At 37.3% G+C, this 26,234-nt stretch overlaps 1 protein-coding gene across 1 annotated transcript in view; it reads left to right on the forward strand.

The window, feature by feature from the left end:
* CNTN4 (contactin 4) overlaps positions 1-26,234 on the forward strand; it is a 566,343-nt gene that overhangs the window by 4,590 nt on the left and 535,519 nt on the right. Inside the window, exons 2-3 of the mRNA XM_042782091.1 lie at positions 12,369-12,495; positions 20,963-21,138. Coding sequence (XP_042638025.1) covers positions 12,369-12,495; positions 20,963-21,138 — 303 coding nt within the window. The remainder of the gene's footprint in view (positions 1-12,368; positions 12,496-20,962; positions 21,139-26,234) is intronic.

The following is a 26,234-nucleotide window of genomic DNA, read 5'->3' on the forward strand; positions in this document are numbered from 1 at the left end:
TAACAACAACAACAACAAAATTGAGTTTGGATTGAAAATCTTAAGTCACTCACATTTAATGACCCCATTCTTAGCATATCAGAATTTCATGTGTTATTTGTTGGTGGTATGCATAGACAGCAATTGTCATCATATACCATAGTGCCACTAAGAACATGGTCATGATCTCAGAAGAAACTAGGTTCAAGTCCTTCTTCTTCCTTTTATAAGTGATTTGTCTCTAGGCTCTATTTCTCTATCAAATGAGGAGGAGACAGTACCAATGTTTAGGGTTCTTATGGGTTAAGCAAGATGGCCAGGTAATTGTTTTTGCTTAGCACCACGTATGCCCTGACTTACGTATGTGCTCAGTAAATGATATGATGATTGACCTTTGTGAGCACTGGTGGTTCTGTAGTAGAATTGTCACCTTCCATGTGAGAGACAGAGTTTGATTTCCAGCCAGTGTACCTCAGCCACCAATCATCTAATCTGTCAGTGGGAGCCTACATATTGTTGTGATGCTGTGTAGGTTTCAACAGAGCTTCCAGACTAAGATGGACTAGGTAAAAAGGCCTGGAAATCTACTTCCAAAAATCAGCCAATGAAAATACTGTGGATGACAGTGGTCCCATCCACAACCAATCATGGGGATGGTGCAGAGCCAGACAGTGTATATTATTCTGTTATGCATGAGGTCCCATGAGTCAAATCTGACTTGATGGCAACTGACAACAAAGATATTCTTGACCTTATTTAGCATGACTCTAAATGGAAGAGAAAGGTTTTATCTTTTGAGAATAGTAAGGTATAAGTTGATTTGTAGAGTCCCAATCACTTTACTCCAAAGCTGAGCACATCTCTGCCTAATTCAGTGACTGTTCGTTGTGTTCATGTGGTTCAGGTATTGTACAACTTAAGTCTGGTTTAGTTTTCCTTAGCAACTGTCACTGAAACTACCAGTGTCCCACCAGGGAGTCCTGAGCCTGAAGTCAGTTGCCTGCCATGAACATTAGCTCAAATGTTTCCTCCTCCCCACCTTCACAACAGACATCATGACAGCCCTGTCTCCTAAGAAACAATATGCAAAATAGTTAGTTACACACCAGAAAGAGGAGTCTACTAAATTCAAATTTAGTGCATTTTTCCTGTTAGAAATATGTTGTCAGGGTTTTGCTTGAACGGTTCCCAGATTACTCCCCTTTCACGCGCCGGAGTATATATATTGACACATTCACTATGTGCCAAATTAAAAACCTGAAACATTCAAGGAAAGACAGACGTGGTATACTTTAGCTGCCAAAGAGACAGGTGCAAAAGGTTCATGAATATTACTTGAAGAGCTGTGGTGCATGTAACATGAAAGTATCGCCTGCAGGCGTTCTCTGCTCAAGCAATTTAATGTCAGAAGGCAGTGGAGAACAGAGGGTGTCACTGAGGAGTTAGGAACACCAGCAGTTCACCCCAGAAGGGCTTAAAACAGATGGTCTCTAAGAAAGTGTGAAATTGTGACTGAGTGTAGGAAAAGCAACCTCAACATTTTGGCCCTACTTTTGTTTAGTTGAGAAAGGATGCTTTGGCTCTGGGAGGCTTAGAGGGATAGGGGAAAGAGTTGGTTGTTTCTCCCAGTCGTACAGAAGTGCGGATAATTCTGGACTATAGTACTCATAATACATAAGTAAAACATTAAGAGGCAAAGCAACTCTATTTGAATCACTTATTATCTCCTGTTGCTCAGAGGAATTTATCCACAATCCACAAGCATGAATGACAAGAGTCAATCTTCTTTTCCAGGGTATACAAGAGAGATGTTTCCATCATTTAATTTGAGAGCCACACAAGTGTTCTCTTTCCTCCATTATCAGTTCTAGCAGCCACCTGGTGCTTGAAACTGCCTACTGTGGTTACTGAAATGCCCTCACTCTTGCTTTCTTCAAAAGGTGCTCATGACCATACATCACCAGCATCTCAACACCTGGGCGACATGATTCCAATGCATAGGCCTAGACTCCACATCAAAATCTACTGATTAGAATTTGGGGAGGGAAAAGGATGCAGTTCTATAGTCTTCATTTTTAGCTGGCTCTCTAGGAGATGCTTTGTACATGAAAGCGGCACAAAAAGCACATTAAAAGCATAACCACTTCTGATGTTTTCAAAAGACCACCATTAGTATAAATTTCAGCTGGAGGCTAACAATTTTATTTTAATTCATTTGTGTGTGTGTGTGTGTGTGTGTAATTTTTTAAAAATTTAATTTTTATTTTTTCCTAATAGAAAATAGTGCCTGTAGTAGGGAAGGGCATGAGAAAGAACCATTGTTATGGAGTTTGCCATATGTACTCAGAAATATCAGAAGTGGCACAGTTTAAGGGATCCATCTTTTAGGCAGCAGTTGAGAAAGCCCAAGTACAAGGAGTATCACAAAAATTAATAATAGGTCCAGAGAGTGAAGGTCTTTGCTGGGGATCTATCCCATTTGTGTGTTCTCACAGCTACCCAAGTGCGTTTGGAGAACTATCACAAAGAAAATAGAAAAAAGAGAAGGAGGATCAATGGCTTGAAGAAGAAACCCACTGATAGGTTAATGTCTTTTTTTTTTCTATTTTTTGATTACAAGTTCAATTAGGAGTCACTTACCTGCAGCTGACAAGACCTAACTCTAATTGTTAGCCCTCATATATAGGAAACTCAGGGATAAACCTGGTGGAAACAGAACTGGTTTCCAAACTCAAATGATGCCATCAGAGCTCAGTTCTGTCTCTATCCTTTGGTTTTGCTTTCTCATGTTGCAGATTTATTGTTTGCAACCTTCTCTATGTGCAGACCTTGGAAGCACAAAACTTCTTCCCACAGCAATCCTAGAGGAGGGGCGGAAAGAGTTTATTTCCTCTGTAGTTTCATAAAAAGCCGTGGAATGGAGTCTAATTTGTCAAGCTCAGGTCATATGCTTGGGAACCAAGTTAGCCAGATAAATGGAATATTAATTGATGGATCTGTTACCTGTTCCTCATGGGCTGGGTGGAGGATTTTAATCTAGTCCAGAACACTTAGATTGAGAAGGTGGGAAGGATGGAATACCAAAGAGCAAGTGGAATATTTTTACCTTAAAAACAAGCAGTGGATAATGAGCAGGCCAAAACCATAGACATCGCTAACTTATCTTGCTCAAAAAGCAATTTTTAGTCAATTAGTGACTCTGAATCTAATTTAGACTTTATTAGCCAAAACTAATTAATTATATACATATGTATTTCTATTATTTGTTCTCATGAGTAAATAGTAGTGTGTTTGAATAAATAAAAAAAAGTCATGTGTATATGTATCTGATTATTGTGTATAAACCCTCTAGAATAAACACTCCATAAGGGAAGGGTGATGTCTGCTTTGCACAGTGTTATTTTCCTGTTGTAGATTAAATTAAACCAAAAACCAAACTCATTGCCCTCAAGTCAATTCTTACTCAAGGGACCCCACTGGGCTTCTGAGGCTGTAAATCTTTATTGCAGAAGGAAGATTGACCCATCTTCCTTCTGCAGATCAACTGGTGAGTTTGAACTGCTGACCTAGTTAGCAGCCAAATGCTTTATCCACTGTGTGTTCAACTCCCAACCCCCAGTACCTGGGAGTGTGACCTTGTTTGCAAACAGTCTTTGAAGATGTTATCAGTTAACAGGAGATCATAGTTGTAGGTTGTGTCCTAATCCAATATGACTAATGTCATAAAAGGGAAGAGACACACAGAGACAGACACAGAGGGAAGATGGCCATGTGAAGACAAAAGCAGCGGTTGGAGTGATGTATCTACAAGTCAAGAAATACCAAAGATCGCTAGCCATTACCAGAAGCTGTTGTTGTTGTTATTATAAAATGCCGTGGAGTCGGACCCGACTCACAGCGACCCCTCCTTGGGTTTCCGAGGCAGTATCACTACGGAAGTAGATTGCCCAACTTTCCTTCCAATGAGTGGCTGGTGGATTCTAGGAGAGAGATATGGGACAGATGTTCCCTCGGAGCCTCATCAGGAATCAGCATGGCTAAATCTCTGATTGTTGGCTCCCAAGCCTCCAGAGCTGGGATACAATAAATTTCTGTTATTTATAAGCAACCAAGTTTGTGGTACATTGTTATGATACCCCTAAGAAGCTAATCTAATGTTAGCTAGGATTTAATTTTGTCCTCCATAATATGTGTTGTAAATCCTAACTTCTATGCCTGTGGTTATAATCCCCTTTGGGAATGAGTTATCTTTGTTATGTTAATGAGGTAGGATTAGTGTAGGGTGTGTCTTGAGTCAATCTCTTACAAAACATAAAAGGAGCAAGTTAACCAAGCTAGACTTTGGGTGAAGATAGTTGCTAAACCCATGGAGATCTCCAAAGAACCAGGGAACAGAAGCTAAAGAGACAAGGGCTTTCCTCCAGATCTGAGAGAGAAAGCTCTCTTCTAGAGCCAGTACTCTGAATTTGGACTTCTAGCCTCCTTACCAAAAAAAAAAAGCACTTGAGTCAGATCTGACTCATAGCGATCCCTCCTTGGTTTTCCAAGGCCATATCACTACGGAAGTAGATTGCCCAATCTTCCTTCTGAAGAGCAGCTGGTGGGTTTGAACTGCCAGCCTTCTGATTAGCAGTCAGATGCCTTAGGTGCTATGCCACCAGAGCTCCTTCTAGCCTCCTACACTATGAGAAAATAAATTTCTGTTTGTTGAAGCTATCTACTTGTGGTCTGTCTATTATAGCAGCACCAGATAACTGTGACATTCAGTCTCTTACATGTAACAATGGAATTGACATACAGTGTCAGCCCACAAACTTGGACCTTGTAGGAACAAAATGGTTAAGAAATATGAATTTGTCAGATGTTAAAAAAGAAATAAAATAAAAAGTCCATAAAAAATGCCCATTATTATATAACAGCCTCAACTGAGTCTTGGTCAGCACTCCCTAAGCAAGCACGTTTATAATTGTGCAGCAAAGAAATATGAATATACACACTAAGATTATAAGTAGCTTCACATCAATTGAGGTCAATTTTTGCTTCCAATGAGTCACACAGTATTGGAATTTGTTGAAAACACATCTCACTTTTTGTAACTGGGAATTGATGTCAAATCAGCCAATTGCTCCTTTTTAACAGAGTAATTCTGGTAGCATAGTGGCTAAGACACTTGCCTGCTAACCAGACGGCTGGCGGTTCAAACCCACCAGCCACTCCTCGGAAGGAAGGTTGGGCAATCCTACTTCCGTAGTGATACTGCCTCGGAAACCCAAGGAGGGGTCGCTATGAGTCGGGGCCGAATCAACGGCACATAACAACAACAACAACAACAACAGAGTAATTAATCCATTGTTCATGAAATGTGTCAAGATTTGAGGTTAGAATCAGAGTTGTTGTTGTTATGTGCCATCGAGTCAGCCCCGACTCATAGCGACCACTCCTTGGGTTTCTGAGGCAGTATCACTAAGGTAGGATTGCCCAACCTTCCTTCTGAGGAGTGGCTGGTGGGTTTGAACCTCCAGCCTTCTGGTTAGCAGTCAAGTGCCTTAGGACTATACTACCAGAGAATCAGAGTAGGACTTATTAATACATTCTCCAATGCTGTTTTATTCCCATTCTTACAAATCCTTCATCAACACAGAAATTTTCCCTAAACAGAGACCACTTTTATCTCCTAACACTGTCCCTGCCCCACCTCCATTTCTAAGATCTGGCATTATATACGATTAGGCCCTCATTATGTTGACACACTGTATGATGGCTGCAGCATTATTTTGTGAGCCAGAGAACAAAGAAATAGTATGAGAAGAGTTTGTTTTACATTTGGGTTTTCTTTCACTTTCTGCCTTCAAACATGTGCCAGCTGTCTGTGGACTTCTCTGTTTCTTGCTGTTTAAAACTTTTTTTTTTTTTAGAGGGTTAAAAGAAAGAAGGTGAAGCAAGGACAAGTGAAAGAAACTTTAATTTCTTAAGCAGGCATGCCTGTCTCCTTTAATATTTGTTTTGCCTCTGCTCTATTCAACTGAGGAACCAAATATAATAGAATATTTAAACTTGTAAGAATGCTCTGTGTTGGCTAGTTTTATACGTGGGCACTTGTGTGGAACCTTTAATATCCCTTGTTATTTATTTCATAAATACTAACAACACTAATTTGTATTTGTAATGATAGTGTGACAGCCATCCAGTCATCATTTCTGAAATCAGTGATTCAGTTTTAAAGGAATTCTCACATTTTGGGGAAAATCACAGTTATAGTATTTCATTTGTTTCTGAATTTCCTTAGGTTATTGCCCATACATTTTGTGAGTTATTTTATCCACAGATATGCGCTGACCTTACAGTTTTTTAGCCAAAATGAATTCCATGATCATTAGAGAGGCTAGAGCTGTAGGCTCACAGCTAATAGGATACAGTTGGGCCCTGTATATGCCCTTCTTGGAACATTCTGGTGGCAGAATGAGTTATAGTTCTTCCCATTGGGCTCCCCCCTTGAAGTGTGAGGTGAAATATGAGCACAGCTCTGGGAGCTTGCCCAGCAAACTAGTTTAGCAAAATTTCCCCTTCCTTGTCCTGGATGCCTTTGCTCTGTAATCCGATAAGGCAATATGTTCCCACCTGATCTAACACATATGAACAGCTTTCACTCTCTTGGTTGGTTAAGGGTTCTGCAGGATGCAAAGTAAAAGACTCAACCTGGCAAAGGCATTTTGGCTTGCCAAATGGATGCCCCCGTGTATGCATAATACAACAATCTACCTCCTCTCCAGATGTAACCCAGATATGATTCACACCTGAAACTACCCAACCTTCCCAGGATCATATTCTGAGCATATATTTAAGCTCTGATCCTAGAGTTTACTTCCCAAATTGAGATTGCTGCCATTTAAGTGTTTCTTCCCAAGCCCAGGTGTTTAATCAAACAGCCTATTTGACGTCATAGAAAGACTGTGTATTTCCAACCTAGATTCTTGGCTGTGTGGCAGTACTTCATACCCACGATTAGGATTAAGGACCTAAACAACCCTCAGGTGCAACACCTGGGAACTCCACAGCAATTACAAGTAGGATTGAATATGGTGATTTTAGTTTCCTAAAATGAAATCATACTATTGCATCTCTGTCCTTTCTTTCTAGCAGAGTTAATCACTGAGTTTGCAACAGATAGAAGAATGTTTCTGGGTGGAACAGAAATCCCTTGCCCTAAGGGCCGTGCTGGTGAAATGTAGCCTTCTCCCTCATCCTGTGTGGTAGCTACAGAGTGATCTAGCACATGGAACAAAACTCTATAGGGTTGTTTTTCTTCATTTGGATCCTTATGAATTAGGACTAAAGTGCTCAATTGATATGGTAGTAGTTTTCAAATTTCAGAATGAATAAAAATCAACAGAGGCACTACCTAAAATATTGTTTCTTGAGCCCTGATAATAAAAATCCAGTGGGTCTGGGAAGGGCTCAGGTATCTGAATTTTAATAGTTACCTCCAAGTGAGGAAGATATGATACAGGAGGTCTATAGACCAGACTTAGAGAAACAATTTTTTTAACCATAGCTTGACTTGTTTTACTCAATTGCCTCCAATGAATTATTTATGCTGAGGTCATGCCTACTGTCTGATTTGGCTCAGCCCCTTCAGCACTTTTTAATTCCTTTAAGAACTGTCCATAGCTGCCCTATATAAAGGACTTACATTCAGTCAGAGGATTTAGTCCAAGCTCTGCCTGCCCTCAAGCTTGCTCTACCACATTATCTTCTTTATTGCTGACTCTTCACTTGGAGTCTAGATTTTGCATATACTTGGTCCCGTGAACTTGACATGGAGCCCCTGCCTTGCTTTCTTGGACACACCATCAACTGAAAGTCAGTTATTTCCTTCTTTGCTCAGCTGCAGAACACCGCAGGCCAGCCCCATTCACCCCATTCCCTAACCCAGCAAATCTTCCTGTTTTGTGTGGTTCAGGTTTATTTAAAAAATAAATAAATAAATAAAATTTAATTGTGATTTGAGTGAAAGTTTACAGAGCAAATTGATTTTCCATTCAACAATTCCTACACATTTTGTTTTGTGACATTGATTGGAATCTCTGCAAGATAAGAGCACTCTTCCCACTTCCTCCCTGTGTTTCCCATTCCCTTCCTTCCTTCTTTCCTGCCTTCTGAGCTTTATCCCTGGGCAAAAGCTACTCTTTTGATCAGCTTTTCTGGTCAGTTTTTATAGTTTTCTTTTCCTGGAGCTTGCTTCTTGACTATTAATCCATCTAAGCATGTGCCTAAAACTAATTCTCTAAATGTTATCAAGTAAAGATGTATTGTTTAGACTTTGTCCAACAGAGAAATTCTAGAAGTGGGTTCCTCTAAAGCTATGTTTGGTTGATACTCTAATTTAAGGAAATGGGGAACTATGAACAGAAAAGTTCGTATTAATCATCTTTAAATTTTATTGTTTCAAAGAATTACCCAGATTCATGGGCCCCGGATTCTTCTGAAGTAGTCAGTTTGAAACTAACAAGCGTGACAGTGATGATAATCCCGGTCGTCCACAGTCTAATTTTGAGACCTATTAGATTACTAAATCTTTGTTCTCTGTCACTTACTTATATACTTCACCTCTCGATGCTGAAAACCATGGCCACTCCTCTGATTATATAGACCAATTAACTATGGTGAAGGAAAAAGTGAACTTTGTGTCCTAGGCTTTAAAAATGGCAAATGCAAGATTTTTTGTTTATTTTTTGTTCTTTTTATGTAACTTCAAGACACATGAAAGACACTTTGTGGTTGCAACACAGAGAGAGAAGGGACTTAGTGATTCCTTCCTCTGTGTTTCATCTAAGAACATCACTACTCTCAGGTCTCTTCATCTCTCCTAGACACCTCCAGGTTTTGGGGAAATAAACAACCTTTTTTTTCACCCCCCAAGATGTTGAGAACCCTAGTCAAAAGGTTTAAAAGCTAGTATATCTGTTTTGTTTTGTTTTTTTAAACCAGGATAGCTAAATTTTTCTAAAATCTCTCCATCTGCTGGGGCTTTGGAAAACCAAATAGCTCATGTAGGAAAGACAATGGATTTCCTTAGATGAGAACTGAAATACTCCTGCCTTCATGCTAATGTTAATTTCCTGGCAGTGAGCTTGGTCGACCATGAGAAAATAAAAGCTTTAGATGAGATATGTTTCTTATAGTGAATACAAAGCATCATTATTATCAATTCTTGTTAGAAAATATACAGGAAAAAATATCTTTTTTGTTATTTAAATATGGCATGGATACATTGAGAAATAGTACAGATGTTAATCCATAGTCTCTCAGCTGCATCCTGGGTAATCATTATTATGTTTTATTCTTATTTAGAATTACTAGTAATAAACTGCATTTCTGTATGAAATTCAAATCAGGGAACACCAATGAATTGAAATGATTGATATTATATATACACACACATAATTTTGGAATTGGGAACAACAATAGAAATATTTCTCTCAGAGGAAAAAAAAATACAGCAAATTTGCTGCTGTGTTGGTGATCATGATAAGTAACACTTTTTATTTAACTAGTTATGCCTGAAATCCATCTAATTCTTCCTGATTGAAATGAGCTAACCCTTGAGCTCTGGTAGCATAGTGCCTAAGGCACTTGACTGCTCACCAGAAGGCTGGCGGTTCAAACCCACCAGCCACTCCGCGGAAGGAAGGCTGGGCAATCCTGCTTTGGTAGCGATACTGCCTCGGAAACCCAAGGAGGGGTCGCTATGAGTCGGGGCCAACTCGATGGCAAACAACAAGAACAACAACAACCCTTGACCAGTATCTAAATTTGTTTTGAAAATAACTGTACAATTACTGAAAATCTAAAATGCAAATATCTAGATTTTTTAAATGCTTGGCCTCAAACCCAGGGGTATTAATAAAAATACATGTTTGTATACTTTTAGCCCATGCTGTTATTTTGTGTTCTTTGATAAATCCTATTTTATTAATTTAAGTCAATATCGTGGATTTTATACATAAAGATAGAAGATGCTACTGATGATATAATTCATGGCATCTTTGAGTGTACACTAATGTATGTTCATGTGCTTTCTTGAAGAAGTATTCATAGCTACTTTCCCATTCTTGACCCATGTAGAACCAACCACTGACCTAGTCCAATCCATTATTATTTTTTATAGATGAGAAAACCAAGGCATAGAGGACCTAGATGATTTTTCAGAGGCCATGAAGTTAAAAGTAAACCCCTGACATTGAGTCTTGGTCATGATCTTTCTGAGTCAACATGCATTATTCTCCCAACTTGGTCATTGTCCCCATCCCTATATAATAAAATAGAGTTCTGCTTATCTCCCTAAGTATTTTTTTTTTTTTTCTATCTCAAGCTTAACAAGAAGATTTTTTAAAGTCTGAGTTAAAAGCTTTAAAAGAAAGTACCTTACCATGCTGCACCTAGATCCCCAAACCAGATTTATTATTTTTTTTTTTTTCTTTAGCCCAGATTCACCTGAATGAATTCAGTCTCATCCTATCACCGGTAAACAAAAGGTTGGTTATGAAGGTTTTCCAACATTAAAGAAAAACAAAACAAAAAAAACCACTGCCATCAAGTCAATTCTGACTCACAGCCGCCCTGTTTTCCAAGATAGGAGTTGCAATTCACGTCCTCCAAAATAATCACATCTAAGGAGCTCTGGTAGCATAGTGCCTAAGGCACTTGACTGCTAACCAGAAGGCTGGCGGTTCAAACCCACCAGCCACTCCTCAGAAGGAAGGTTGGGCAATCCTACTTCCGTAGTGATACTGCCTCGGAAACCCAAGGAGGGGTCGCTATGAGTCGGGGCCGACTCCACGGCAAATAACAACAACAACAACAAGGGGGATAAGTGGTCTGTCAACTACAGGATAGTATCAATATCTCCTTACATCTTAACCACTGGCCCTTCTGTCTCAAAATCCATCAGAAAAGTCTAAGTCAGCTAATTGAATAAAAAAGTAAAAAAGTACTTCAGATGGAACAAATTTATATTGAGCATTTTCTTTGTATAACCCTCTATGCATTGGTACCACAGAAGCTCTGGGAAAAAAATGAGTATGACAAAATAATGTTCTCAAGGAACTTACAGTCCAAAGAAGGAACAATAAAAGTACAAATGCACTGACAGAGAAAGTTAAATACCCACAATGAGAAATAACTTAATAATTATATGATTAAATAAAGAAGGTAGAGGTCTAGAAAAGCCTTCTAGGGGAAAATAAGAATTAGAACTAGATTTTGAAAAATGAAAATCATTTACACAGAAATAGAGGAAGAGACTCCTTTTGTCTAATATTTATTATGTGTGTACTCAAGAAGCATATGTATGCAACACTGCTACTTATAGTATAGTTTGTGGACTGGCTTCAGTTTACGGACTTGTTACTGTTACATGGCAAAATAAGTTTTATTCATCTAGTTTCTTTTATTGAGAGAAAGCATTGAGAACCTCAAAGCTATTTGACATTGCTGCACCATCCAAGCACATGATCTGTGGATTCATGTCATTGAACTAGTTAGAGACCAGTTTATGTGTAGCTGAGTCTCGTGTGGTACCAGCTGTGTGCTGCTTATGCAAAGTTAATCATGTATGGGTCTATAATGAGTTGTGGAAAACAAACAAACTGGTCCTTCACTACAGATAATTTGAGAAGCACTACTCTAGGTTGTTTTTATTAGCCTACATGGCTATTTTAAGAAAATTATATATATATTTTTGGCAGTACAAAGCTGTTTCTCATTATTAATGTATTTATGATATAGTCATTGCTCTCTTCCAATTAAATTATCCCACTACAGAGCAAAGGAATTTTAACTTTGTGACATTAGACAGTCTTGTAGGATAACAGTAACCCAAAAGGGATGTGACTCATAGTGACCTCTCCCTGGGTTTCCAAGGCGGTATCTCTATAGAAGTAGATTGTCCAATCTTCCTTTGGAGGAGTGGCTGGTGGTTTTGAATAGCCAAATGCTTTAGACACTTTGCCAGTCAAATCTTTAGGCACTTTGCCACCAGAGCTCCCAAAAGGGGTGTAGGAGGTACAAAATATGAACAAAGTAAAAGGATGGGCTACAGTCAGATGGAACAGTAAATGGTAGAAGAGAGAAAGAGTGATGTCAAGCAGGTCTATGTCTGGGTGTTTTTAGTAAAATAAATTGTAAGTATGATATAGAATTGTTCATATCTCCATAATCACAACCAATTAACTTTCAATGGGAATTTTCAGAGGCTGAATCTGAATCTGTAGTGTGTTGTTATTTCTTGTTAGTTTTTTCTTTTATGTTCATTTTGGTGCTGTTTCCTGTTGCCATTGTCCTTATTTGTAAGATACCTTCATCTTTGGAATTTTGTCTTCTCATTTCAGATGACCACACACTGCATGGTCCTATTTTTGTTCAAGAGCCAAGTCATATAATGTTCCCTTTGGATTCTGAGGAGAAAAAAGTGAAACTCAATTGTGAAGTTAAAGGGAATCCAAAACCACATATCAGGTTTGTTGATTTAAAAGTGTATAGTTTTTTTTATTAAAATCAACAATTACTTACACAGAAATATTGCATAAAGAGCTTTTAGATAGGCATCAAAGCAGCTACAATTATAAGAAGATAGTTATGTTCTTGAAAAGTGAAATACCCAACTCCTGATTGACAGTCTCACTGAAAGCCTCAAACATTCTAAATACAGTCTTTTGTTAAGAACTCATCATTTAAAATGCATCAATAAACTGTAAGATAAGGAGCAATACTTAGAAGCTAATCAGTAAGTGGTTTTGGAACCCGAAGAAGTTAGCTGAGCACTAATGATAGTTTTCACCATGAGCGACTACATGAAATGGTGCTTTGGCTTTTGCAGGTTTGGTTTTGGGGTTAGTAGACAAATAATAGGCCCAATCCAGAGGAGAGCCTAACATAAGAACACCTCTCAGAATAAAAGTGGGACCCAGTGGGTGCATGCTTAGTGTAAATGTGAATGAGAAATAAACTTACCTCCTCAAGGGACTGTAAGAAACAGAAAAATGCTTATCTCAAGCCTGGGTGTTGAATGGTTTTAATGGGAGATGAGACACAACTGAAGAGAGAATTGGTGAACCAAAAGATCTGACGGAATCATTGAAAGGAAGCAGATGGGGATATAGGGATAAAAAATTAAAAATAAGAGAATGACCGAGAGAGAAAATCTATAGGTGCCTTATCAGAATTCCAGAGGAGAGGCAAGAGAGAACAGAACAGAGGCTAAGAATTTTCCATAACTAATTTAAAATTTTCAGCCTACAGATTGGGGAAGAAGACTAATTAATTTCAAACAGTATAAATAAATGTAAACCTTCATCTAGAATTATCATGATGAAACAGTAGAACACCAAGTAAAAGAGATGATTTTAAAAACAGAGATGTAAAATACACATTGCCTCCAAAAGAATGACAATACCAAGGAGCAAAAGGCAGAGAGAAATTAACAGTCAATTTTAAATTCTGGAGAAATAAATAAAATAAATAAATTTTCAGGCAGACAGAAACTGAAGTTTGTCTCCAGCAGACACTGACTAAAAGAAATTCTAAAAGATATATTTTAGGCAGAGGAAAAGTGATCAATCTCAGGTAGAGGTAAAATAACAAGAACAAATGATATGGTACAAAACAAAACAAAAAAAACCTATTGCCATTGAATCAATTCCAACCCATTGCAACCCCATGTGTTACAGAGTAGAACTGCTGCATAGGATTTCCTTGACTGTAATCTTTATGTAAGCAGATCTCCAGGCCTTCCATTGTTCCTCTGAGCACATTTGAACTCCCAACCTTTTGGCTAGTAGGCAAATGCAAACCCTTTGTGCAACCCAGACAACAACTTATGTCAAGCAATCTGTAAATGTTAGTAATTCCAAATAATAATTGATGGTACTAAGCAATAAAAAGAATGTTGTCTTGTAAAGATAAAAAAGGAAAAATTAAAATTCTCTACAAAAATAAAAGTTGAAAAGAATATGTGTAGGACAATTGATTATCCATATGATTAAAATAAATAAATAAAATCGGACTCCTACCTTTCTGCATACACAAAAATAAATTCCATATTTTATATTATTATATATATAATGTATATATATTTTATATCAATTTCATATTTTATTTATATATAATATAAATATATATATATAAATACATAAGTTCAATTCCAGGAAGATGGAAGACCTCAACAGGAAATTACAATAATTTTAAAAGAAAACATAGACATACGTATTTATGACTTTGGAGGAGAAAATGATTCCGTAAATATGACAGAAAAAGCACAGATAATAAAAAAGTTATTGAACATTAATATTAAGTACTTTAATTAAACAGAATATATTGAGATAAGTAAAATTACAAGTTTTAACCTGGGAGAAGATATATTTCATATATATCATTGGGAAAGGATTAATACCCAGAATATTTAAAGGATTCCCACAAATAAGACAAATAACCTAATAGAAACATTGGCAAAAGACTTGAGCAGTTATTTCTAAGAAAAGGAAAACCAAATGTCCAGTAAACATAAAAAGATTATCAATCTCATCAGAGAGATGGAATTTTTAAATAAAAACCTAAATTATTTTCTTTTTAACTTACAAGACTGACAGAAATTCAAAAAACTGTAATTGCTAAATGTTAAACATTAGGGAAAATGGAATCCTTGTACATTGCATGTAGGAATGTAAATTGATTTTCTAAAAAAACGAAACACTACAACCAATCACTGTTTAGTAGAACTGAAGATGCACATACCCTATGATCAAGGATATATTAGAATGTTTGTAGCACATTTCAGAAATACTTGGTGTGTTCATACAAGGTGAATTTGTGCAGTAAAGAAAATGAATCAATTTCAGATGCAACAACTTGGATGGATCACAGGAACATAATTTTGAATAAACTCACAGAAGAATCTATAGGATATAATACAGTTATAATTCAAAGACAGGCAAAATGAAGTTGTTTTTTAAAGATATTAAGATAGATGGTAAAAATCATAAAGCATTCAAAGGAGTGAAAAAGTTAAAATTGAAGGTTATTGTAAGGTCGCAGTAAGGAGAAGAGGACGCACAAAAGTGGGGTTAAAGAGAAGTTTTTATTCTGCGCTCCCGGGAGAGGTTTACGGGTCCCCGAGAGGGTCCCTGAGAGGGGCCAGAGAAGTTGCACTGCCCAGGTGAAAGAAAGGGTTTTTTATAGTGATTTTCTTCCTGGTTATTAGGGGACCGGAGTGAGAGCAGGGTATGTGTTACAGGAACCAATAAGGTTAAAGTACCCCATTAGCATGGGGGTAGGAAGTAAAGTCGAAGCACTTCATTAACATAGTGGGCAGGAAATGGTTGGGGGCTTTGGTGAGTAAGAGTCAGGTGCTGGGGTCTTTCATAAGCAAGGGCTATGTGCTGGGGTCTTTCGTAAGCAAGGGCTATGTGTTGGGGTCTGGTATGGGCTCTGGTCAGGTGCTCCTTGCTTGACAAGTTCTTATAATCCCCTCCGGCTCAATTATTCACCCGTCTGGCCAGCCATGTTTCTGCCTAACAGTTATAATTAACCATTGCGAGCAGAAGAGGTTGGAATCAAAGTAAACACAGGAGACTTCAAAAGTAGTAATATTCCTTTTCTTAGACACAGATCTTAATTGACACATGAGTCTTTATAACTTGATTATGTATTTTATAAATGTTACTTTGTCTCTATTCAAATGTAACAATGAAAAATTAAAGCTAATAACTAATGTATGCCAACACAAAAGAACCAAAGAACCTCCATTTAGTGGAGGGAAACAGTGAAATCATCAGGAAAGATTCACAGAAGTACAAATTTACTGAGGGCAAGGGACAGTCCATATATGTTAAAGGGTGGTGGTATCAGTGTAGTGGAAATTATTTTAGAAGATGATTTCTATGTTCATTCATTCATTCATTAATCAAATATATCACCATTCATCAAACCACTCCACTATTTTTCAAACTGTGACTTCCATGGTACAAAAAGTTGGATCAGGGATTACCTGGGGTAGAAAATACCAGATCTTCCAACCAAGACTCAACCACAGCAAGTCTATCTTGATTTGTGGTATACATTAAAATTCTGAAGAGTATGTAACCCCTTAAGAAAAAGAGTTTAAACTACTACAATGTGTAGCTAAATTATACCAGGCATCATGCTGGTGTTGAGGTATTGAAAGGTCAATCAGCTACATATTCAAGTAGTGTGATTGCTTTGAGGACTGCCTAGACATGGAAGTAGTTGAAATGTATGCTGTAAGTGCTCAAATAGGATGTCTGTGTTCTGTGACATTCTGGAGGAAATAAAGCCAGCTTCAAAATGAAGAAGGTAGGTCTGTCAGTGGAGTTTCAATAAAAAGATTTTTAACTAAATCTGGAGAAGGAATAGTCTTTTGCTATATGAAAAAGGGGGGAAAAAAAACCCTCTGTAATGGACCTTACAATTAGCGTGAACACATAATTAATCATCCAAACCAGGACCCCTTTGAGACTAAAAGGCCACAGTTAATGATTGTTCCAGGACAGTATGTAAACCCTGGGTAAACTCTCCTGGCAAACCAGGTTACATAGTTATTCTTCCTCTAATATGTTAAATAAAAAGCTATGTCTACTTTTTTAAAAGGTTTTATGTAATGACAATAAATACAAGTGACAAAGATTCCTAGATACATAAATGATGAATCAACTGGCGCCAGTTTTCAGTTCATAGTCAAGTGTAAGTTCATACGTTAGCTGTAAATGGAAACAAATTTTGCAGCAGAATTTGGCACCCTGCTGCTTTGTCCCTCCGCCCCTCCCCCAACAACTGTGACTTTTAATTAACATTGCTTTGGAACATTGTGTTCTTTGATATAGGGGCTTGCATTGTTATTTAAAACAAGCAGTGCAACAGAAACCTATTATGTTCTTAAAGATTGCCAGCAAAAGCTGAGAAGAAAACTTAATGAAATGCTCTAGCAATTGGATGCAGTACACTCTGTACCTTTGGCAGGTTCTCTGCCATAATAGCAGATTGGTGCCTAGGAGTTTAAAACTCCCTCTTATTGAAGGGAAGAGCACAAGAAAAATGGAGAGATCAGGTATTTTCAAACATCTTTCTTGTTGAACTTTTTTCCATCTTTGGCTGACTTTGAGAGGGAAGAGCAAGCGGGAGAAATTCCAAGAGGAGCTCTCTGTGGGGATCATCTGCATCAGGTTTTCCCTCAGCCCAGCTGACCTCTCTTCTTTGCGTTTATTCCCTCAACTGAGCCTTCTCTTTTCATTTCTTCCTGCCCCTCAATTTTAAAAGAACTGATTCAGACCCAGAAAAATTTTAGAAGTTTTGACTTGTGCCAGTTTTCCTTGTTTGAAAGTTCCCTAAGGACAGGTGATATTACTTAGTATACTCTGCATGCCTTTCCAGACAGAAGGAACCTCCACGTACGTGACTGGAGTATTTTAGCTGTGAGGTTTGTATTCAATTGAGTTGGCAGACAACAAACTCCAAGTCAGAAAGGTCCTGCCCCTCCCCCTGTGCCAAGCTGAAGCACTTAGAAAAGAGAGTTTTGCTCTGCAAATCCCATAGACAGCTTCCTAGCAAGATAAGGAAAATTGTACCTTCAAGAGTTTCACAGTGTCAGTGTTTCATTGTATACAACCCCTAATCCCACTCCCTGGAGAGGGATGGGCTATGCTTCCCCAAGTGGTTCACAAATCAGTTTATGAAAGTCACCAGTTTATCTTGGCTGTTGGGAAAATCTCTGTTTGCTCCGTATGAGCATCATTGCTCTATTACCAATATAGGCAGTCCCTGGGTTATGAACAAGATCTGCTCTTAAAGTGTTTTTAAACTGCATTTGTAGGTCAGTTGGAACAGGAGGATGTAGTTCTTATTTAACCTTGCTTTAGTGCAGGAAAGGCTCAAAGCCTCTTCCATGATTTAAAAGCTGCACGTGTAGCAACTAAAGGTGATTGTGATGAAGAATTCGTTGGGAGTAGGGGTTGGTTCAGTAGTTTCCAACTGACAGCAAATTTACATAACATTAAAGGGCAAGTAGGAGTTGTCTGTAAGTCTGACATTCCTAACCCAAGAACTTACTGTAGTCAAAAGACTCCTCAAACATTGAAAATAAATTGTGAATTTTTCAAGAGTGTTTCAGTATGCAGTGAGATAAGGAATTCAATACAATCCACATTCAATTGGAATGAAGAGTGACTGCATTGCAATAAAACTTGGTATAGTGCTTTGTGATAGAGACTCAACTGCATTTCACAGAAAGCACTTTATTTTCTAAATAATCTCTTTTCTTTTGCTATTTGTATGTAAAAGCAGGCAATAAAGTAGATGAACAGACTCTGCAGAGCAGTTTGGCTGAGATGATGAGTGTAGACAAACCTACGGAGGTGTTCTCATTATCCCCACAACCCTTTTCTAAAGACTCCCATTCCTAAATTCTAAGGTCCCGTTCCTAAATTCTACACTTTGCTTGCAGCTCACATTATATTGCAATTTCCTCTTTGAGTTCTTAGATTTGTCATATTAAATTGCTCTACTGTCATTTGAAGTAAAAGTTATGGCCAAGACGTGATCAGCTGATTCGAAAGAATGTCTAGGGCAGACAGTCAGCTCTAGAGATTCATGTGCATATAGGGCTGTGGGAATATAACCCTGCTGTTCCCTTTTTATTGCTGATTACTTTCTGTCTGTGTCAGAACACAGAGAATTACTGTCAGCCCCGCCCCGAAAAAAAAAAAAAAAACCAGTTTCTAATACCCACCTTCTTGCCAACAAACACATGAAGAGCAATGTCCCATTTCATGATCTGGCCCAGCTTCCCACCCCTCACATTTCTAAATGTTTATGTTTCAGGGCCATAGATATGACCATAGACTGCTCTGGTGTGCTGGAATGCTCTATACATTGTGTATGCTCAGAGTTGAAATACCTAGCAAAGAAGTAAAATATATATTCACTTAAGCATTTATTGAGCACAGTGACAGTTATTGGGTTCTAGGTGGCTAAAGGGAGAATGAGAAAGTGATTTAGATAAGGTATATCTACCCATAAGGGAGCCCTAGGGTGGCGCAAGCAGTTAAGCACTGGACTAGTAGCTGAAAGGCTGACAGTTCAAACAACCAAGGGGCGCCTTGGAAGACAGACCTGGCAATCTGCTTCTGAAAGTTCACAGCCTTGAAAACCCCATGGAGCGATTCTGCTCTGCATAGAGGGGATCTCCAAGAGTTGGAATCGACTAGAAGGCCACTAAAAACTACTCTTAAGGCATTAATGCACTTAGAACTGGTTAGAGAGAGAGCCTTGAATATGATTATCGACAGATATGGCAGAAATTCTACATTAAAGGAGTGGTGAGAATTCTGTAGGAGATTAGAGGAAATTTTTATTAATTTTGACTGGGAATATCAAGGAAGGCTTCATAGGATGAGTGTCATTTAGGACTGACTTGGAAGAATGAAAAATATTCTTGACAGAAAGGGGTCAGTTTTCGAAATATCTGCTCTTGCCAATATCAAATATCTAGTTTTTTAGACTAACAGGCCTGCATTTTTTTCATTTAAATTTTTGTACGTTATACACATCCATCGTATTATTGTGAGTCAGCTCACCTGTAACCTGCTTAGCATCATAGCAACCAACACACAAGCTTCCAATGACGCAAGGGTGGTGGCTGTGCATGAGGTGGACTGACTGGGAATCAAACCCAAGTGTCCTGCATGGAAGTCAGAAATTCCACTGAACTGCCACTACACCTCACACTCAGCCATGGAGCCCCAGAATGTGAGGAAGGGATGCAGAATGAGTGTGTGAACACACACGTTTAAGTGGTGAATTTTGACTGGACAAGATGAGATGAATATCTCTAACTTTGTTCCTGTTAATGCTTTGAATCAATTTCCTTTGTGCTGCATTGTTACCTAATTTTCAGTCTCGCAATGGGAATGCCACTGTGAGACTTGGTAATTCAGAAGCTTCGACTATGCTATTTTCATTATCTGATATTCTGTGTTGCATTTGCAGGTTAAAACATAAGACAGGAACTCATTGAATTGTATTTGCTCCAAAGTTCATAAGCATTCAGATGACTTCCAGTAAGGCAATTGGGTTAAGATAAGCTCTCCCTCTTTGGAATATTATTAGCTGTTTGACAAAAAACAACAACAAAAAAAGTAGATCTTGTTATTAACTGAAGCTTTGCTATTGAAATGTGTGAGTCCTACTAAAACTAATTTATTGGGCTAAATACTATAGTCAGATACACAGGTGATCCAAGTAAACCAACACAAGGACAGAATAACATTTTTTTTTTTTTTTGGTCTCAGTTGCTTAATGGCCCCATCTACAGTTTACTATAATGCTTGATTAGTGTTTGAGTGTCAATGTTTAAGGAGAGCTTCAGAGTGATCCATGGGTAAGAGTTTAGTGCCTAACACAGCTCTAGATCAATAGAGTGCTTCTGCTTTGCAGTCAGCCATTTCAGTCATATTTAGGACCAAATCAAAGTAACTCTACTGCAATTTCATCAAATGTTCAGTGATCTGTCTGAATGTGGTTTATTCTGTCATCTGTATGGACCCATTGAAAGAATGACTGCAACCTAGAAAAAAAAGACTTTTACTGAGGAGCCCTTTTTGAAGAAAGTTGTGCAAGATACAATGGGAAATTCAAAGTAAAATAAAAATAAGGTGAAGTATTTGTAAAAGCATCTAAAATAGTCATAAAACCAGGCATTAGAACTTTAATATCCTTGTTTACATGAAAGGATGCACTCTGTTCATAAGCACTTAAGATGTCACTGTTGCTGGGTAGAACATTTCTTATATTTTTCTCTGGTTAAAAAGGTCAGAAATGATATTTCATGCTATCTATAGTTTTTATATGTTTTAGACAATTCAAAAATATTGATTAATATTACAAGATTTTATCTACTGACATTTTTATACTATAGGTGGAAGTTAAATGGAACAGATGTTGACATTAGTATGGATTTCCGCTACAGTGTTGTTGAAGGCAGCTTGTTGATCAATAACCCCAATAAAACCCAAGATGCTGGAGTGTACCAGTGCATAGCAACAAACTCCTTTGGAACAATTGTTAGCAGAGAAGCAAAGCTTCAGTTTGCTTGTAAGTAGCAATCATATTATGCTGCAAATGTTACTTTGTGCTTTTATATGATCATATCTATAGCCTTCAAAAAATTTCTTTTCTAATCCAAATATATTTAGTTATATGTGACATTCTTCATCCTCGTCATATTTGGAAAATATCTTGTTTGCAGGCTAAATTGTAAATCTGAAAAGGAAGATATATGCTCATGGTTTTATGGGGACCAAGATAATTTGACGTAGTTTGGTTATATGAGGCCTTAGATATACATAAATTCTTGAGGTATCAGAAATACATTAATTCACTCACACTCAAATTTACACACATAAATTCATGCAAGGAGCACTGTTGGCACAATGATTAAGCACTCAGCTGCTAACCAAAAGGTCAGTGGTTTGAAGCCCAACCACTGCTCCACTGGAGAAAGATGTGGCATTCTGCTTCCCTAAAGATTGCAGCCTTGGAAACTCATGGGGGCAGTTCTCCAATGTTCTACAGCATCGCTATGAGTCAGAAGCAACTCGAAGAGACACAACAAAACATCAATTTATGCACACAACAAATTACACAGAGATACATACTAGAAAGAGAGTATATATTTGATATGCAATAGAACTGCAAGTGACTTAGCAGCCAATGTAACACACATTTTAACCTTAAAGCTAAGAGTTGCAGGAAACCTTGATAGTCAATTAATCCTATAATCCTCTATTTTTTTTTAATTCATAGAGTAGGAATTTTTTTTAACTATAATAATAAAAAGTAGAAACAATCAAAGTGTTACTGACCTTTTTATATTTCCAATTTAAAACATTTAAAAAACAAATTACCATCTCTTATGTCTACCATTTAATAATAAAAGTCCAGGAGCATGTGAAAGAAAGTGGAATTTGGAAATAGCAAGTTGAAAATAAAATCCTTAGGCAAGAGTAGTGGGTACCCATTTGAGTACAGTCATCTTTGAGGATTGATGTTCAGCTATATTTTTAAGGGTTAATGTATTTGCATATGATTATATATTGTATAAAATCTCAACTCATGTAACAGTGCATTAATGCCCAAGGCTTCATAATTGCAAAATCTCTTGGCAGTAACACTGTAGAATATGTTCATTAACAAAGTCCTCCCCAGGAACTCAGCATCAAATATACCTAATATCTAGTGCTTAATCTATTATTGTCATTTGGTTGCATTTTCATTAGTTGAGAAGTGAATTTTCCAAGTACTGTCTGTAAATGGGATTCCAGTATTATTTTGTTTGTGAATTCCTCCTGAGATAGTTTTCTAAATATTCATAGATGCACAGATGAGTAAGAGAATAAAGTGTGTGTGACTGAGTACTACAGAATCAAACTGTTTATTTCTCACAGTTTAATACAAGTCTGATATCTATTTTTTTTTAATTTTAGCAATGACAAATGGATCTTGTTTGATTAATTCTAAAAAATAATCAAATTATGCATTCTCAGAATAGGAAAAATATCAGTTTTCAGTTAATATGTAGCTCTTTGACTTTTAGATTTTATAGTGTAGGGAATTTTTAGTAACAACAAAAAAATGGAGATTGACAAAGCATTACTAAACTTTCAATTTTAAACTCATAATACTTAAATAAAAATTACCGACTCTTAAAACTAAAAAAAAAAAAAAAAATCCTGCCGTCAAGTAGATTCCGACTCATAGCAACTGCCTTTGGGTTTCCGAGATGGTAAACCTTTATGGAAGTAGATTGCCCAGTCTTCCTTCCATAGAATGGCTAGTGGGTTTGAATCAACAACATTCTGGTTAGCAGTCAAATGCCCTAGGTTTAAAAGCATCATTTTGTAAAAGTCCAGACCTTTTTATGTAGGAAAGGCCAAAACCAAACCAAACCCACTGCCATAGAGTCAATTCTGTCTCCCAGTTAGTGACCCCCCGTTGGGTTTCCAAAGCTGTAAATTTTTACAGACGTAGATTGCCTCATCTTCCTCCTACAGAGCAGCTGGTGGGTTTGAACTGCCAATCTGATTAGCAGCCAAATGCCTTACCTTATGTCACCAGAGCTCCTTACATAGGAAAGACAGAATCTCTTATTCAAGGACAATTGTTAAAATAGAATATTTTAATCTAAGGAAAAACTTTACCACTCCTGTTGGGGTGGGCTGGCCTGAGGACCAGAGTTTGGAATGCCCTTGCTCATTCACGTGTGATGTAGGCATTCCTGCCACCCTCAGAATCCTTGGCAGTAATCATTCAGCTTGGAAAATTCTAGTGATGAAAAGTTCATAGATTTGTCACAAAGCATCTTGATCCACTGTAGACTGCTCTAGTTATTTTTAAACACAAAAACCAATCCAGAATTTCTGTCTTGTAACTGGGCTAATATCTATCTATAGTTCTATCACTTTCACCCTTAGTTCTTGTTGTATCATTCTGGTTGTTGCTCGCTACTGTGGACTTGACCTACTGACTCATAACAGCCCCCTGAACAACAGAAAAAGTACTGCCTGGTCCTGTGACGTCCCCATGGTCTATGGTGGATTGGCCATAGACCAATCTCTTATGGCTACCATTTAATAATAAAAGTCCAGGAGCATGTGAAAGAAAGTGGAATTTGGAAATAGCATACATAGGATTTCCACTGGCTTTTGGAAGTAGATCACCATATCTTTCTTCCTAATCTGTGTTGGCCTGGAAGCTCTGCTGAAAGTAGTTCATCATCAGAGCAACACTCAAGCCTCCACTAACAGTGCATTGGCTGGAACTCGAACATTAGTCTCCTTCATGGAGGCAAGGCTTCTACCACTGAACCACTAATGCCGCCATGATTCTGGTTAGGCTTAATATACGTGAAAATACTATCATGTCCCTTGCCTCATAGTTCTTTTCTTCTCCAGGTTCTTACTCCACAACCATAATCTTCACAACACACTTGATTATGTAAATGTATCTATCAAATTGTGATGTACAGAAATGTGAGCATTTCTCGTATGTACCTTGACCTTTGCAGAGGACATTGGGAACATTACTATCCCTTCATGTGAACTTCTTTAATCAGTACAGCTGACAATAACATTCACATTTATTTAAGTAGCTGTCTCACATTGTAACCTTATCTTGAACATACAGTCATCTAAAATCTTAAGATTGATTTTTCAAGAATTGCTATTAATCCAGAGCTACAAGCCATGTTATTTTATTAACCTAATTTCAGAATATTACATTTACACTATTAAATTAACCTCTGAGTAGTGACCCTTTGTTCTGTCACAGTTGAAATAGCTTTAAAACTTTTTTTTTTTTTCATCTGACACATTGATTGGCCTCCTAGTTTAGAGTCAATGGAAACTTTGATAAGCACATCTTCATTCAAATAATTGATTCAACACGTTGACCACAACAGGGCAGCATGTCACTAGGGAACTTAGATGAGATCAACTTTTAAGTTGATCTTTGCATATTCTCATTCCACCAACTACAAATTCACCCAAATATACTACAATTAAACTCCAACTTCCCTCATTTGTTCCTAAAGCAGTAATGAGGATCTTTGCCAAAAGCCTGGCTAAAATCAAGATGTGCTACATCTACATCATCCATTCCTACCTGATCTCCCTATGTCTTCTCTAGCCCATCTTTAAGCCATTTATCATAAAACAGTCAGAGTAATCTTTTAAAAATGTAAATTAGATCATTTCACTTTCCTGCTTTATGCCTTCTACTGCACTTAGACTAAATCTCAAATTCATTACTATGGTCTCATTTTAATTTCTCAAAAATGATAAACTATGTTTTACACTGGGGCCTTGATACTTTCTTTCCCTTTGCCTGGAATGCTTCTCTCCCGGTCCTTCACGTATATGACTTCTTATGACCCTCAGTTCTCAGCTTATGAGTCACCTCCTTAGAGAGAGTTCCCAGATCACCCTGCTAACATAACAAGAAATTTTTATCATTTCTTCTCCTCTCCTTTTCCTACTTTCCTCCAGGCCTTGACTTCTACATAACACCATTCTCTATTTCATTCATTAGGACTTAATACAAATTGTAATGATTCTGTTTTTTTTTTTTTTCTCATTTATTATTTGAGTCCTATTGCATAATTTAAGTTCTTAGAAAGCTGAGACTATCTTGTTCAGCCTTTTATTCAGAATCTACAACAGTATATATGTATGAATAAATTTATTCCTTTATTAATTGCACATTCAGTAACAAAGCTGAAGGCATTTAACTGCTAACCAAAAGGTTGGCAGTTCAAAGTCACCAGCCATTCTGTGAAAGGAAGACTGGGTAACCCACTTCCATAAAGATTTACCACCTCAGAAACCCAATGGGGAACTCTTGAGTCAGAATCAACTTGATGGCAGTGGGTTTGGTTGTTTTTTTTGTTGAGTAATGCAGCAAGGAAAATATATGTCTAAAATTAATTTGGATATGATGTATTTTTAATAGATCCATGCTCTTTTTATTATCATAATTTTCTGGAGTTCAGCTTTTTGAACATCAGTGTAGAGTTTTCTTGACTTGTTTTCCTTTCCTTTGTAAATTAAAAAAATAAAAAACTTAAAAATTGTTTTCAGTTGGTTTGAATAAAATACTTTTTTTCAGTGATATAAAGTGAAGCAAGACAATGACATGTGAATGTTACTGAGTAATTTATTTTACCTCAAGGCTTTTCCTAATTATTGAGGGACAGGGAGGAGTCTGCCTTTGACCACAGTTGCTGTGCTGTAATATGCAGATTAGAGTATTTCTTCATCTTTAATCATATGATTTTACTGCTGGAAGGGACCTTAAAGTTCCATGATCTGTATCTTTTTAAATAATGAAATCAAAGATTAGAGTAACTGAATTACTTATTGTTATTATACAATTAATAACAGGCAGAGCCAAGAAGAAAAATCAGCCTTTCAGCTCCTAGCTCAGCGAACACTGACTGTCTTCTGCTGTAGAACACTTTGCTCTATACAAAAAAATATTGCTTTGTTTTATCTAACGAGTCATAATTTTCAAATCACACTTACATATTTTTATATAATGTGAGCCATAAAACAATCTTACAAGGAAACATTATTATTTCTACTTTATAGATTAGAAAAACTTAAGACTTAGAAAGGAGAAATAATTTGTGTTTT

Source organism: Orycteropus afer, unplaced genomic scaffold, assembly GCF_000298275.1.
Source record: "Orycteropus afer afer isolate SDZICR_OR568_19922 unplaced genomic scaffold, OryAfe1.0 scaffold00241, whole genome shotgun sequence".
Classification (NCBI taxonomy): Eukaryota; Metazoa; Chordata; class Mammalia; order Tubulidentata; family Orycteropodidae; genus Orycteropus; species Orycteropus afer.